General features: G+C 50.2%; 1 protein-coding gene across 5 annotated transcripts in view; it reads left to right on the top strand.

Moving 5' to 3' along the window:
- The window catches only part of LOC119963825, an 83,314-nt gene that overhangs the window by 51,131 nt on the left and 18,227 nt on the right, over positions 1 to 13,956 (top strand). For 3 of the 5 annotated variants that reach the window (XM_038793143.1, XM_038793142.1, XM_038793144.1), the window contains exon 9: positions 10,860 to 10,983. In XM_038793143.1, coding sequence (XP_038649071.1) covers positions 10,860 to 10,983 — 124 coding nt within the window. The remainder of the gene's footprint in view (positions 1 to 10,859; positions 10,984 to 13,956) is intronic. The other 2 variants (XM_038793146.1, XM_038793145.1) reach the window with 1 other exon arrangement.

The raw sequence follows: 13,956 nt of genomic DNA, 5'->3' as shown, positions 1-13,956 counted from the left end.
GAGCGTATGGTGTCCAGGGTGAAGTAGAAGCCTTGATTGGACTCCTCATCGGCATCACGGATTGGAGTGCAGGCACTCATGACCGTTGCCTGCTTGTTCTTGGAAAGTTGGAGACAGAGGCATTCATTAATGCCAACAGCAACTCCAAGAGTCGGTTGGCAAGTCTGTTCTTGATCCCGAAACCAATTCCATGTGTTATGTGCAGGTCCTTGGGTTTTCCTCTCCAGAAGGTGTAGCCTCTGCCTTCCTCCCTCAACTGCCCTTTGACTGTCTTAGAGTCATAGAGTCATAGATATTCAGAGCATGGAAACAGGCCCTTCAGCCCAGCTTGTATCACCGAGCTAGTCCCACTTGCCCACATTTGTCCCATATCCCTCTATACCCACACTGCCCATGTAACAGTCTAACTGTTTTTTAAAGGAAAATATTGTACCCGCCTCTACCACTGCCTCTGGCAGCTCGTTCCAGATGCTCACCCCCCTCGGTGTGAAAAAACTTCCCCTCTGATCTCTTTTGTATCTCTCCCCTCTCACCTTAAACCTATGCCGTCTAGTTCTAGACTCCTCTACCTTTGGGAAAGATGTTGACTGTCTACCTTAACTATGCTCCTCGTTATTTTATAAACCTCTATAAGATTACCCTTCAGCCTCCTACGCCCCAGGGAGAAAAGTCCTAGCCTATCCAGTCTCTCCTTATAACTCAGACCACCAGGTCCTGGTAGCATCCTCGTGAATCTCGTTTACACTCTTTCCAGTTTAACAATGTCCTTCTTGCTGGGCAGCGATGTCAGTGTTAAAATTCCGGAGTTCAATGCACTTCTGGTGGCGACGTATAGGTGGAGGTTGCACGTTGGGTCGCTCCTGCTAGAGCTTTTGTTTTTGGCCCTTTTCACCGAGATTTGGGGGGGGGGGGGAATTTTATATGATTGGTCTTCAGAAGAGTGGTGGTAATTACAAGATGTCGAAAACCCAACGGAAGAATACAGGACAAAAAGGAACGAGCGTTAGTCCGCCTGAGAGCTCGTGTGGGGAGTTCCGTGGGAGGAAAGATGGCGGAAGCAAGTTCGCCCAGTGGGGCTACGCCCATTACAGTGGACACGCTGGCCAAAGTGATGGTGGTGGTGTTTGAGCAGTACTTCGTCAAGCATTTTGAGCGACATGGGAAGGAGATGGTTGCCTCGCTCAGTTGGTGGACAATACGTTGGCCCCAATAAAGGAGGCTCTTGGAAAGACGTTAATGGCAGTGTGGGAGCATGGAGAGGAGTTCCAGGGGGTGGAGGAGGCATTGTCACGGCACAGCGACCAGCTCACCCCGATGGGAGAGGAGCTGCGGAAGGTGGAGGAGAGAAATAAAGGGCTGAGAGTCAAAGTGGAGGGTCCTGGAGAACAGGTCACGGAGGCAGAATTTGCAGATTGTGGGTCTGCCCGTGGGGCTGGAGGCTGACGGAGTACTTTCCGGAGATGTTTGCCAAGTTGTTGGGGGAGGAGGAGAACGCCTCCCTCCTTGAGCTGGATAGGGCTTGTCAGTCGCTCCGGCTGGAGCCAAAGGCGAATGTGCCACCGAGAGCTGTGACAGTCTGAATCCACAGTTACCAGATGAAGGAGAAGGTGCTGAGATGGGTCAATCAGAATGGAGAGGCGAGATGGGAAGGCGGTGGTATTGGTAGATACCAGGACATCATGGTGAAGCTGGCAAGACGGCAGGTGGCCTTTAACAGAGCGAAAGCAGCACTTTGCAGGAGTAATGTGCAGTTCGGAGTGGTCTGCCCGGTGAAGTTGAGAGTTATGCATAACTCCAAAGACTATCACTTTGAGATGGCAGAGGAGGCGGAGGTATTCGTGAGGGCTGAAGGATTGGGACTGAACCGAGTTTGGTTTTTATATGTTGTGCTTGGGAGGGGATGGTTTAGGGGCCTTGGTATAATGTGTTGGGGTTTTTTCCCCTTTTCTTTGGGGCTTATAATGTTTGGTTGTTTAGAGGGGGCTGGGTGTGTGAGGGGGGGTGGGGGGGGGGCAGCTTCTGTTTGCGCTTTAGTGTGCCAACATTCGACTTGGCTTCATCCCGTATTCATTCTGCACCCCGTTGCCCTGCCCACCGCCTTTCCCGTCATCAACCTATCGAATTGTCCCTGCAGCTGTTTGCTTCTCACCAATCCATTCGCACTGGTAACGCTCCAATACTCCCCCCGTCCACCTCCAATACTCCCTATCCACCTCCAATACTCCCTATCCACCTCCAATACTCCCTATCCACCTCCAATACTCCCTATCCACCTCCAATACTCCCTATCCACCTCCAATACTCCCTATCCACCTCCAATACTCCCTATCCACCTCCAATACTCCCTGTCCACCTCCAATACTCCTTGTCCACCTCCAATACTCCCTGTCCACCTCCAATACTCCCTGTCCACCTCGAATACTCCCTGTCCACCTCGAATACTCCCTATCCACCTCCAATACTCCCTGTCCACCTCCAATACTCCCTGTCCACCTCCAATACTCCCTGTCCACCTCCAATATTTCCTGTCCACCTCCAATACTCCCTGTCCACCTCCAATACTCCCTGTCCACCTCGAATACTCCCTGTCCACCTCCAATACTCCCTGCCACCTCGAATACTCCCTATCCACCTCCAATACTCCCTGTCCACCTCCAATACTCCCTGTCCACCTCCAATACTCCCTGTCCACCTCCAATACTCCCTATCCACCTCCAATACTCCCTATCGACCTCCAATACTCCCTGTCCACCTCGAATACTCCCTGTCCACCTCGAATACTCCCTGTCCACCTCGAATACTCCCTGTCCACCTCGAATACTCCCTGGCCATCTCGAATACTCCCTGTCCACCTCGAATACTCCCTTTCCACCTCAAATACTCTCTTTCCACCTCGAATACTCCCTGTCCACCTCCAATACTCCCTGTCCACCTCGAATACTCTCTTTCCACCTCGAATACTCCCTGTCCACCTCGAATACTCCCTGTCCACCTCCAATACTCCCTGTCCACCTCCAATACTCCCTGTCCACCTCCAATTAGAACCAGCAGAGGGCAGCAGAGCAGAGCTACTGATCAGCTGTTCTGGGGAAATTTGCATACGTGCAGTGCGGTCAGCCTAAGTCGAAGGTGAACCTGCGAAGAAGACCCAAGGAGTTTGAGTAAAGGCAAGCAACCAGCAGAGGGCAGCAGAGCAGAGCTACTGATCAGCTGTTCTGGGGAAATTTGCATACGTGCAGTGCGTTCAGCCTAAGTCGAAGGTGAACCTGCGAAGAAGACCCAAGGAGTTTGAGTAAAGGCAAGCAACCAGCAGAGGGCAGCAGAGCAGAGCTACTGATCAGCTGTTCTGGGGAAATTTGCATACGTGCAGTGCGGTCAGCCTAAGTCGAAGGTGAACCTGCGAAGAAGACCCAAGGAGTTTGAGTAAAGGCAAGCAACCAGCAGAGGGCAGCAGAGCAGAGCTACTGATCAGCTGTTCTGGGGAAATTTGCATACGTGCAGTGCGGTCAGCCTAAGTTGAAGGTGGTTTGTGGAGGGGCTGTTGGCAACTGACAGTTAAACCCGAAACACTTTGTGAGTGTTTCCCACCCTACCTCCTCCTCTAACCAACCCCCCCACCCCACGGTGGTTGGGAAGCGGGAGCAGGGGCCTGTCGTGTAGGTGAGTGAGTGCCTTTAAATTTGCTTACCTTTCAGCGGGATCAGGGTTTGAGGTAATATCAGGTAAGCTCTTCCTTTCTTTTTCTTTTTCTTGTTTTTTTTTTAATCTAGAGGGGATGTCAGGGAAGGCAGTACAATGCTCCTCCTGCAGAATGTTTGAGGTGAGGGACGCCGTCAGTGTCCCTGCTGATTTAATCTGTGGGAAGTGCACCCAACTCCAGCTCCTCAAAAACCGTGTTAGGGACCTGGAGCTTGAGCTGGATGAACTTCGGATCATTCGGGAGGCAGAGGGGGTCATAGATAGGAGCTTCAGGGAAGTAGTTACACCAAAGACTGGAGATAGATGGGTAACTGTAAGAGGGACTGGGAAGAAGCAGTCAGTGCAGGGACCCCCTGCGGTCGTTCCCCTGAGTAACAAGTATACCGTTTTGGATACTTGTGGGGGGGACGACTTACCAGGGGTAAGCCATGGGGTACGGGCCTCTGGCACGGAGTCTGTCCCTGTTGCTCAGAAGGGAAGGGGGGAAAGGAGTAGAACATTAGTAATTGGGGACTCAATAGTCAGGGGCACAGATAGGAGATTTTGTGGGAGCGAGAGAGACTCACGTTTGGTATGTTGCCTCCCAGGTGCAAGGGTACGTGATGTCTCGGATCGTGTTTTCCGGGTCCTTAAGGGGGAGGGGGAGCAGCCCCAAGTCGTAGTCCACATTGGCACTAACGACATAGGTAGGAAAGGGGACAAGGATGTCAGGCAGGCCTTTAGGGAGCTAGGATGGAAGCTCAGAGCGAGAACAAACAGAGTTGTTATCTCTGGGTTGTTGCCCGTGCCACGTGATAGTGAGATGAGGAATAGGGAGAGAGAGCAATTAAACACGTGGCTACAGGGATGGTGCAGGCGGGAGGGATTCAGATTTCTGGATAACTGGGGCTCTTTCTGGGGAAGGTGGGACCTCTATAGACAGGATGGTCTACATCTGAACCTGAGGGGCACCAATATCCTGGGGGGGAGATTTGTTAGTACTCTTTGGGGGGGTTTAAACTAATTCAGCAGGGGCATGGGAACCTGGATTGTAGTTTTGGGGTGCGAGAGATTGAGAGTAGAGAGGTCAGGAGCACAGTTTTGACTTCGCAGGAGGGCGGCAGTGTTCAGGTCTGTGGTTTGAAGTGTGTCTATTTCAATGCCAGGAGTATACGAAATAAGGTAGGCGAACTGGCAGCATGGGTTGGTACCTGGGACTTCGATGTTGTGGCCATTTCAGAGACATGGATAGAGCAGGGACAGGAATGGTTGTTGCAGGTTCCGGGGTTTAGGTGCTTTAGTAAGGTCAGAGAAGGGGGCAAAAGAGGGGGAGGTGTGGCGCTGCTAGTCAAGGACAGTATTACGGTGGTAGAAAGGATGCAAGATGGGGACTCTTCTTCCGAGATAGTATGGGCTGAGGTTAGAAACAGGAAAGGAGAGGTCACCCTGTTGGGAGTTTTCTATAGGCCACCTAATAGTTCTAGAGATGTAGAGGAAAGGATGGCGAAGATGATTCTGGAAAAGAGCGAAAGTAACAGGGTAGTTGTTATGGGAGACTTTAACTTTCCTAATATTGACTGGAAAAGATATAGTTCGAGTACATTGGATGGGTCGTTCTTTGTACAATGTGTGCAGGAGGGTTTTCTGACACAATATGTTGACAGGCCAACAAGAGGTGAGGCCACTTTGGATTTGGTTTTGGGTAATGAACCAGGCCAGGTGTTAGATCTGGAGGTAGGTGAACACTTTGGAGACAGTGACCACAATTCGGTGACCTTTACGTTAGTGATGGAAAGGGATAAGTATACCCCGCAGAGCAAGAGTTATAGCTGGGGGAAGGGCAATTATGATGCCATTAGACATGACTTAGGATGTGTTGGTTGGAGAAGTAGGCTGCAAGGGTTGGGCACACTGGATATGTGGAGCTTGTTCAAGGAACAGCTATTGCATGTTCTTGATAAGTACGTACCAGTCAGGCAGGGAGGAAGGGGTCGAGCGAGGGAACCGTGGTTTACCAAAGAAGTGGAATCTCTTGTTAAGAGGAAGAAGGAGGCCTATGTGAAGATGAGGCGTGAAGTTTCAGTTGGGGCGCTTGATAGTTACAAGGAAGCGAGGAAGGATCTAAAGAGAGAGCTGAGACGAGCAAGGAGGGGACATGAGAAGTCTTTGGCAGGTAGGATCAAGGAAAACCCAAAAGCTTTCTATAGGTATGTCAGGAATAAAAGAATGACTAGGGTAAGAGTAGGGCCAGTCAAGGACAGTGGTGGGAAGTTGTGTGTGGAGGCTGAGGAGATAAGCGAGATACTAAATGAATACTTTTCATCAGTATTCACTCAAGAAAAAGATAATATTGTGGAGGAGAATGCTGAGACCCAGGCTATTAGAATAGATGGCATTGAGGTGCGTAGGGAAGAAGTGTTGGCAATTCTGGACAAGGTGAAAATAGATAAGTCCCCGGGGCCGGATGGGATTTATCCTAGGATTCTCTGGGAAGCCAGGGAAGAGATTGCTGAGCCTTTGGCTTTGATTTTTAGGTCATCATTGGCTACAGGAATAGTGCCAGAGGACTGGAGGATAGCAAATGTGGTCCCTTTGTTCAAGAAGGGGAGTAGAGATAACCCCGGTAACTATAGGCCGGTGAGCCTAACGTCTGTGGTGGGTAAAGTCTTGGAGAGGATTATAAAAGATACGATTTATAATCATCTAGATAGGAATAATATGATTAGGGATAGTCAGCATGGTTTTGTGAAGGGTAGGTCATGCCTCACAAACCTTATCGAGTTCTTTGAGAAGGTGACTGAACAGGTAGACGAGGGTAGAGCAGTTGATGTGGTGTATATGGATTTCAGTAAAGCGTTTGATAAGGTTCCCCACGGTCGGCTATTGCAGAAAATACGGAGGCTGGGGATTGAGGGTGATTTAGAGATGTGGATCAGAAATTGGCTAGTTGAAAGAAGACAGAGAGTGGTAGTTGATGGGAAATGTTCAGAATGGAGTTCAGTTACGAGTGGCGTACCACAAGGATCTGTTCTGGGGCCGTTGCTGTTTGTCATTTTTATAAATGACCTAGAGGAGGGCGCAGCAGGATGGGTGAGTAAATTTGCAGACGACACTAAAGTCGGTGGAGTTGTAGACAGTGCGGAAGGATGTTGCAGGTTACAGAGGGACATAGATAAGCTGCAGAGCTGGGCTGAGAGGTGGCAAATGGAGTTTAATGTGGAGAAGTGTGAGGTGATTCACTTTGGAAAGAATAACAGGAATGCGGAATATTTGGCTAATGGTAAAATTCTTGGTAGTGTGGATGAGCAGAGGGATCTCGGTGTCCATGTACATAGATCCCTGAAAGTTGCCACCCAGGTTGATAGGGTTGTGAAGAAGGCCTATGGTGTGATGGCCTTTATTGGTAGAGGGATTGAGTTCCAGAGCCATGAGGTCATGTTGCAGTTGTACAAAACTCTAGTACGGCCGCATTTGGAGTATTGCGTACAGTTCTGGTCGCCTCATTATAGGAAGGACGTGGAAGCTTTGGAACGGGTGCAGAGGAGATTTACCAGGATGTTGCCTGGTATGGAGGGAAAATCTTATGAGGAAAGGCTGATGGACTTGAGGTTGTTTTCGTTAGAGAGAAGAAGGTTAAGAGGTGACTTAATAGAGGCATACAAAATGATCAGAGGGTTAGATAGGGTGGACAGCGAGAGCCTTCTCCCGCGGATGGAGGTGGCTAGCACGAGGGGACATAGCCTTAAATTGAGGGGTAATAGATATAGGACAGAGGTCAGAGGTGGGTTTTTTACGCAAAGAGTGGTGAGGCCGTGGAATGCCCTACCTGCAACAGTAGTGAACTCGCCAACATTGAGGGCATTTAAAAATTTATTGGATAAGCATATGGATGATAAGGGCATAGTGTAGGTTAGATGGCCTTTAGTTTTTTTTTCCATGTCGGTGCAACATCGAGGGCCGAAGGGCCTGTACTGCGCTGTATCGTTCTATGTTCTATGTTCTAATACTCCCTGTCCACCTCCAATACTCCCTGTCCACCTCCAATACTCCCTGTCCACCTCCAATACTCCCTGTCCACCTCCAATACTCCCTGTCCACCTCGAATACTCCCTGTCCACCTCGAATACTCCCTATCCACCTCCAATACTCCCTATCCACCTCCAATACTCCCTGTCCACCTCGAATACGCCCTGTCCACCTCGAATACTCCCTGTCCACCTCGAATACTCCCTGTCCACCTCGATTATTCCCTATCCACCTCAATTATTCCCTATCCACCTCCAATACTCCCTGTCCACCTCCAATACTCCCTGTCCACCTCGAATACTCCCTATCCACCTCGAATACTCCCTGTCCACCTCTAATACTCCCTATCCACCTCGAATACTCCCTATCCACCTCGAATACTCCCTGTCCACCTCGAATACTCTCTATCCACCTCCAATACTCCCTATCCACCTCCAATACTCCCTGGCCATCTCGAATACTCCCTGTCCACCTCGAATACTCCCTATCCACCTTGACACATGCAGGTCAGACCAGGTAAGGATGACATATTTGCTTCCCTAAAGGGCATTAGTGAACCAGGCAGGCTTTTACGACCATCGACAATGGTTTCATATGTCACTTTCGACTTTTAATTCCAGATTTTTAAAATGAATTCAAATTTGACTATCTGCCGTGGTGGGATTCGAACCCGGATCCCCAGAGCATGAAACTCTGGGTTTCTTGGTTACTGGTCCATGACAATACCACTCTGCCACTGCCTCCCCCTGCTGATGGGCTGAATGGTCTCCTTCTGTGCTTCAAGATTAGAGGATTTTGTGGAGCTTGTGGGAGCCAGATTCAGTGATATGGGCAAATCGCAATAGCAGATGTGGTGGATTCTTAATCCAACCTTGTACGTCTCAGTCAACTCCCCACCCCATCAGCCCCCCACCTTCTCAGACAGGGAACTGGAGGAGCAGCGTTGTTGGGAGTTGGCATTTGGTGATCTGCTATCTTCGCTGGTAGGTCAGGAAGATACATGTTAACACCAGGATTTTAGTAAAGTGTAAAATGAGATCCGTGAGGTTTCCCATGAGATTTGAATCCTTCAAACTTGTGTTGGAAACAGTCTTGCCCTTTCGCTAAGGCACTGGTAGCAATAGGAGTGATTCAGAATGGAATAAATTGAGTACACATATCATATGCACAACATTAAAGCATATCACCATAATTAATGGATTACATTATGATGACAGTTCCACAGACAAGACTTGTATTCACTTGTATAGGGCATTGAGGGGCGATCTAATTACTGTTTCCGATATTTGTAGGAATTGACAGGAAATAGTTTCTATCTACCCTCTAAGCTCAGAATAATAGAGCAGAACATTAAAAAGTTAAGGTCTTCAGGCGCAGTGGTAACATCCCTATTTCTGGGCCAAAAGCGATGTCCCATTTCAGGACTTGATGACTAAGGAGTGTGCGTTCATACCATGGCAAAATAGGTTGATTATCAGTCTGTAAATCCTTCCGATGCGCCTGATGGCAGGCGGTAAGAACATCGGAACTAGGAGCAGGAGTAGGCCATCTGGCCCCTCGAGCCTGCTCTGCCATTCAATGAGATCATGGCTGATCTTTTGTGGACTCAGCTCCACTTTCCCACCCGAACATCATAACCCTTAATCCCTTTATTCTTCAAAAAACTATCTTTATCTTGAAAACATTTAATGAAGGAGCCTCAACTGCTTCGCTGGGCAAGGAATTCCATAGACTCACAACCCTTTGGGTGAAGAAGTTCCTTCTAATCTCAGTCCTAAATCTACTTCCCCCTATTTTGAGGCTATGCCCCCTAGTTCTGCTTTCACCCGCCAGTGGAAACAACCTGCCCGCATCTATCCTATCTATTCTCTTCATAATTTTAAATGTTTCTATAAGATCCCCCTGCATCCTTCTAAATTCCACCGAGTACAGTCCCAGTCTACTCAACCTCTCCTCGTAATCCAACCCCGTCAACTCTGGGATTAACCTAGTGAATGTCCTCCGCACACCCTCCAGTGCCAATACGCCCTTTCTCAGGTAAGGAGACCAAAACTGAACACAATTGTCTTGGTGTAGCCTCACTAACACCTTACACAGGCAAGAGCAGTAGAGTTCCCTGTTCAGCTAATCTGTAGAAGACAAACCACTGCAGTGCTTTGCCAACCATAATCATAGTCCAATCCAATGGAAGTCTGTGGTGACCAAAGCCTTCTTAGGGCACCGTACCTGAAGGAAGAGGAATCTTAAAGAATCAGGAGTGACGCCTTCACAGCACATGGATAATTCCAAACTCTCCAAAAAGCTTTGGATGTTGGGGGGCGGGTCAATTGAATATTTAAGATTGGGAGGAATAAGGGGCAGAATTCTCCGACGCCACGCCGAGCCGGAGAATCGGCGGGCTGCGCGAATCGCGCCATGCCGTCCCCGACACCAGGAAGCGATTCTCCGTTTGGCGGCACTGGGGCCGGCATGTTCGGCGTGGCGCTGGTCGGGGTATGCGTCGACTCTCCGGGCCGGCACGTCAATTCTCCGGCCCGGATGGGCCGAGCGGCCGTCAACAAAAAGCCGGGTTCCGCCGGCACGGTTCTAACATCCTCTGAGCCAGGGGGACCTCAGCGTTGAAAGGTCCAGGGGCAGCTTGTGGTGGGAGTGGGGCAGGGGCGCCTCCATAGTGGCCTGGCCCGCGATCATGGCCCACCAATCGGTGGGCCGTCCTCTCTGTTGGGGGGGGGGGGCCTCCTTTCCTCCACACCGGCTCCAGTAGCCCTGCGCCATTTGGCGTCAGGGCCGGCACGGGGATGAAGGCCACTCCGCATGCGCTAATTGGCGCAGCTCAACTGCGCAAGTGTGGACCCCGCGGCACCGGGTTCACGCTGGGATCGGCAGCTGGGACAGAGTGGGCCGCTCCAGTGCCTTGCTACCCCACTGTGGCCCGGAGAATCGGGTCTCGGAATGGGCGCCGACGCCGGAGTAAAACCCTCCCATTTGTGCACCAGCGCTGGCACTTAGCTGCCCGATGGGGGTAATGGGAGATATTGAACAAAGTATCCACTAGCCTTAAGATCAGCTATGACTTAATTAAATGGTGGAAAAGGCTCAAGGGGTTAAATGTTTCCTGAAATTTAAGCGCCGTATCTGGTCTTTTTCCTTCTCAGCACCAGTAAGCCAATTGTCTGGTTTCCCTTCCCAAAAGGTCGACAGCCGATTCTGTCATTATCCTGGTGTAGTCGCTAATCCGTGTGACCCTTACATGCGCATGCCACGCCAACAGGAATACAGGTAGGTGTTTTGACCGTCCATCGACAGATTGTTGTAAGTACAGTGAGCTCAACAGTAATCTCTGCATTTCTTTGTCAAACTGAGCTGGTGGCTGATGGTTTCCAATGGAATTCACTTGCAAAGATACGCAACCTACCACAATAAGACACCCAGAATTATACTCATCATATCTCTTGCCTTTTCTGTTTGTCCCGTCTTCATGTCATGGGTGGCAACTGCTCAATTCTGTACTTGCCAATCTATTTGCCCCAACTGCCCTCCCTGGTTTCGAGTTTGATTTATGACTATTCCCCCTTGGGGTTTTCACTTCCCAATCTATGGTACTGGTATTTTTGATGTTGCTGCGGTTTGAAACCCCTGACCTGGGCCTCCTGTCACCTCACTGGGAGCCTGCCACCTCCAGAGCTCTCTTAAGCTTCAATGGTGTTTAACACCCTCTCAAATAAAATAAAATCTGTGAATTCCAACTTCCCATCTGTTGAAATCACCACCTTTAGCATCTTCAGTCCATCTCTCCAAAGGCCAACCAGAACTCTGGTTCTTTAGTGTCTGTACATTTACCAGTCAACCTCTGCATCACGAGGTTTGTTCACTGAGGTTTTTATAATTCCATTCCCAATGGATGATGCTCTTGCCTTTTTGATATTGGGTGGTCTTTGAAAAGTCTTTGCTGTATTCCAATCGCCTGAGAGTCATTTGGTTGTACAGAACTTGAGTATTGTTGAAAAGGGGAGACATTATTTGGTCAAAGCTTTCCATCTTGCACTCATGAGGGGGCGGCATGGTGGCACAGTGGTTAGCACTGCTGCCTCACAGTGCCAGGGATCCGGGTTCAATTCCGGCCTCGGGTGACTGTCTGTGTAGAGTTCGCACTTTCTCCCCGTGTGTGCGTGGGTTTCCTCCGGGCGCCCCAGTTTCTTCCTGCAGTCCAAAGATGTGCAGGTTAGGTGGATCGGCCATGCTAAATTGCCCCTTAGTGCCCAGGGATGTGCAGGTTAGGTTTTGGGGTGAATGGGGATAGGGTGGGGTGGACATTGGCAGAGTGCGCATTCCAAGGGTTGGTGCAGACTCGATGGGCCAAATGGCCTCCTTCTGCACTGTAGCGATTCTATTCGTGAGGATACCACATGTAAAGAGATATTGCCCTTTCAGTGCCAATGTGATGTAGACATCCCACAGAGTGGCAGATCATATCAAACAGCATGGGTTGGATCCTCTGTTTCTGAGACTGTGTTGACACCGATCAGAATTTGTGGACGTTCACGACAGCAAAACCTGCGCCGCACCTGCACCGATTCTCATACTGTTAAGGGGCTAGCACTGGCACCACGTGGAACACAATCGATTCCAATGAGAAACGGTGCAGGATTCCCCGGTTCCCAAATTGACACTCGGGAGGTTGACCAGCTGCAGCCGCATATACACACTGCACTCCCCACACACACCATCCCAGCCAACAAGATGGCAGCGAGGACAGCAGCCTCGAGGTTTACACATGCCGAGCTGGAGACCCTCTCGAACACTGTGGAGGAGAGGCGGGTGACCCTGTACCCCGGCCCCGATGGGCTGAGTTCCCGTCATGGTTCACGGGAAACCGGCGCGGTGGCTGCTGAGGGAGAGAGAGGGAGAGGTGTCCAACATTGCCATAGTTTGCTGGCAGTTGTACCGTTGGTCCGGGGGCTTCTGCCAGGGTCAGGGAGGAGTAGTGGGGGGGTGGCCAGGAGGTGGGCTGTGGGGGCTGTGCACGCCGCTGACTGCCCACTGTGAACCGAATGCCACGGGTCATATGGGTGTCCCCCCAGTCCACCCCCCCCCCCCCCCCCCCGGGTGCCCTCTGACCCCAGCCGACCCATCAGCTGTATGGGCAGTGTCCAGCACATCCAGTGCCACGTTGTTGGCTGGGATGAGTGTGTGTGGGGATTGTAATGTGTATGTGCGGCTTCAGCTTGTCAGCCTCCCGAGTGTCGATCACAGACCCGGCAAATCCAATTTGGAATCATTGGAATCGATTGTGTTCCACGCGGCACCGGTGCTAGCCCCTCAACGGTAGCAGACTCGGTCCAGGTGCAGCGACGGTCTTTCTGTCGTAAAAGTCCATAAATTCTGCGTTGGCGGCAACATTTAGTCTTGGAAACGGAGAAAGTCGCCCAATATCTGCGTCAGTGAAGTGATTGCTATTCTAGCTGGTACGGAATGTTTCTTAAAGCATAGTTCCTCCTCAATTAGATCTGGCACGACATCTTAGCTCAGTCATGCTGACCACCTGCTCTTTGTAGTTTAAAAGCAGCCTGTCTATTGTTCAGCAGTGCAGAGTGCCAGAGATTCTTAAAGGCATTGGAGAAATCTCGGGACAATGGCAAGTGAATTAGCACAGTATTGATGATTACATTTCAGTGTTGTACAGGGCAGCACGGTGGCACAGTGGTTAGCATTGCTGCCTACGGCGCTGAGGACCCGGGTTTGAATCCCGGCCCTGGGTCACTGTCCGTGTGGAGTTTGCACATTCTCCCCGTGTCTGCGTGGGTTTCACCCCCACAACCCAAAGATGTGCAGGATAGGTGGATTGGCCACGCTAAATTGCCCCTTAATTGGAAAAAATAATTGGGTACTCTAAATTTAAAAAAAAAAAAGAATTTCAATGTTGTATTCTCCCGGGTAGCTTTTGGCATGGATACAGCTGTATTGACAAGAATGTCATGTCATTTGTTCTCTGCCTGAAGGCATTATCTGCTGATGCTTCATCCAGGGCCACTTTCCTGGCAGCTACGTTGTCAGTGGAAGCTTTGCCTCTGCCTTCCTCTTTCAAGGTAGGATGAGGATGCCAGCCAACTATGCTAACCGTCTCCCTTGACACCCTAGTGGACTGGAGGGCTGTTAACATTTTTTTCCAGTTGCTTCATTCCTTGTCTACACCAGGACAATGCTCCCCAAACTCTCCTTTGGCTAAATACCCGATTCCAATCAGCACAGCAC

The sequence above is a fragment of the Scyliorhinus canicula genome, chromosome 3 (assembly GCF_902713615.1).
Source record: "Scyliorhinus canicula chromosome 3, sScyCan1.1, whole genome shotgun sequence".
Lineage (NCBI taxonomy): Eukaryota > Metazoa > Chordata > Chondrichthyes > Carcharhiniformes > Scyliorhinidae > Scyliorhinus > Scyliorhinus canicula.
The sequence above is the reverse complement of the archived record's forward strand: the minus strand, read 5'-3'. Positions and strand labels throughout refer to the sequence as shown.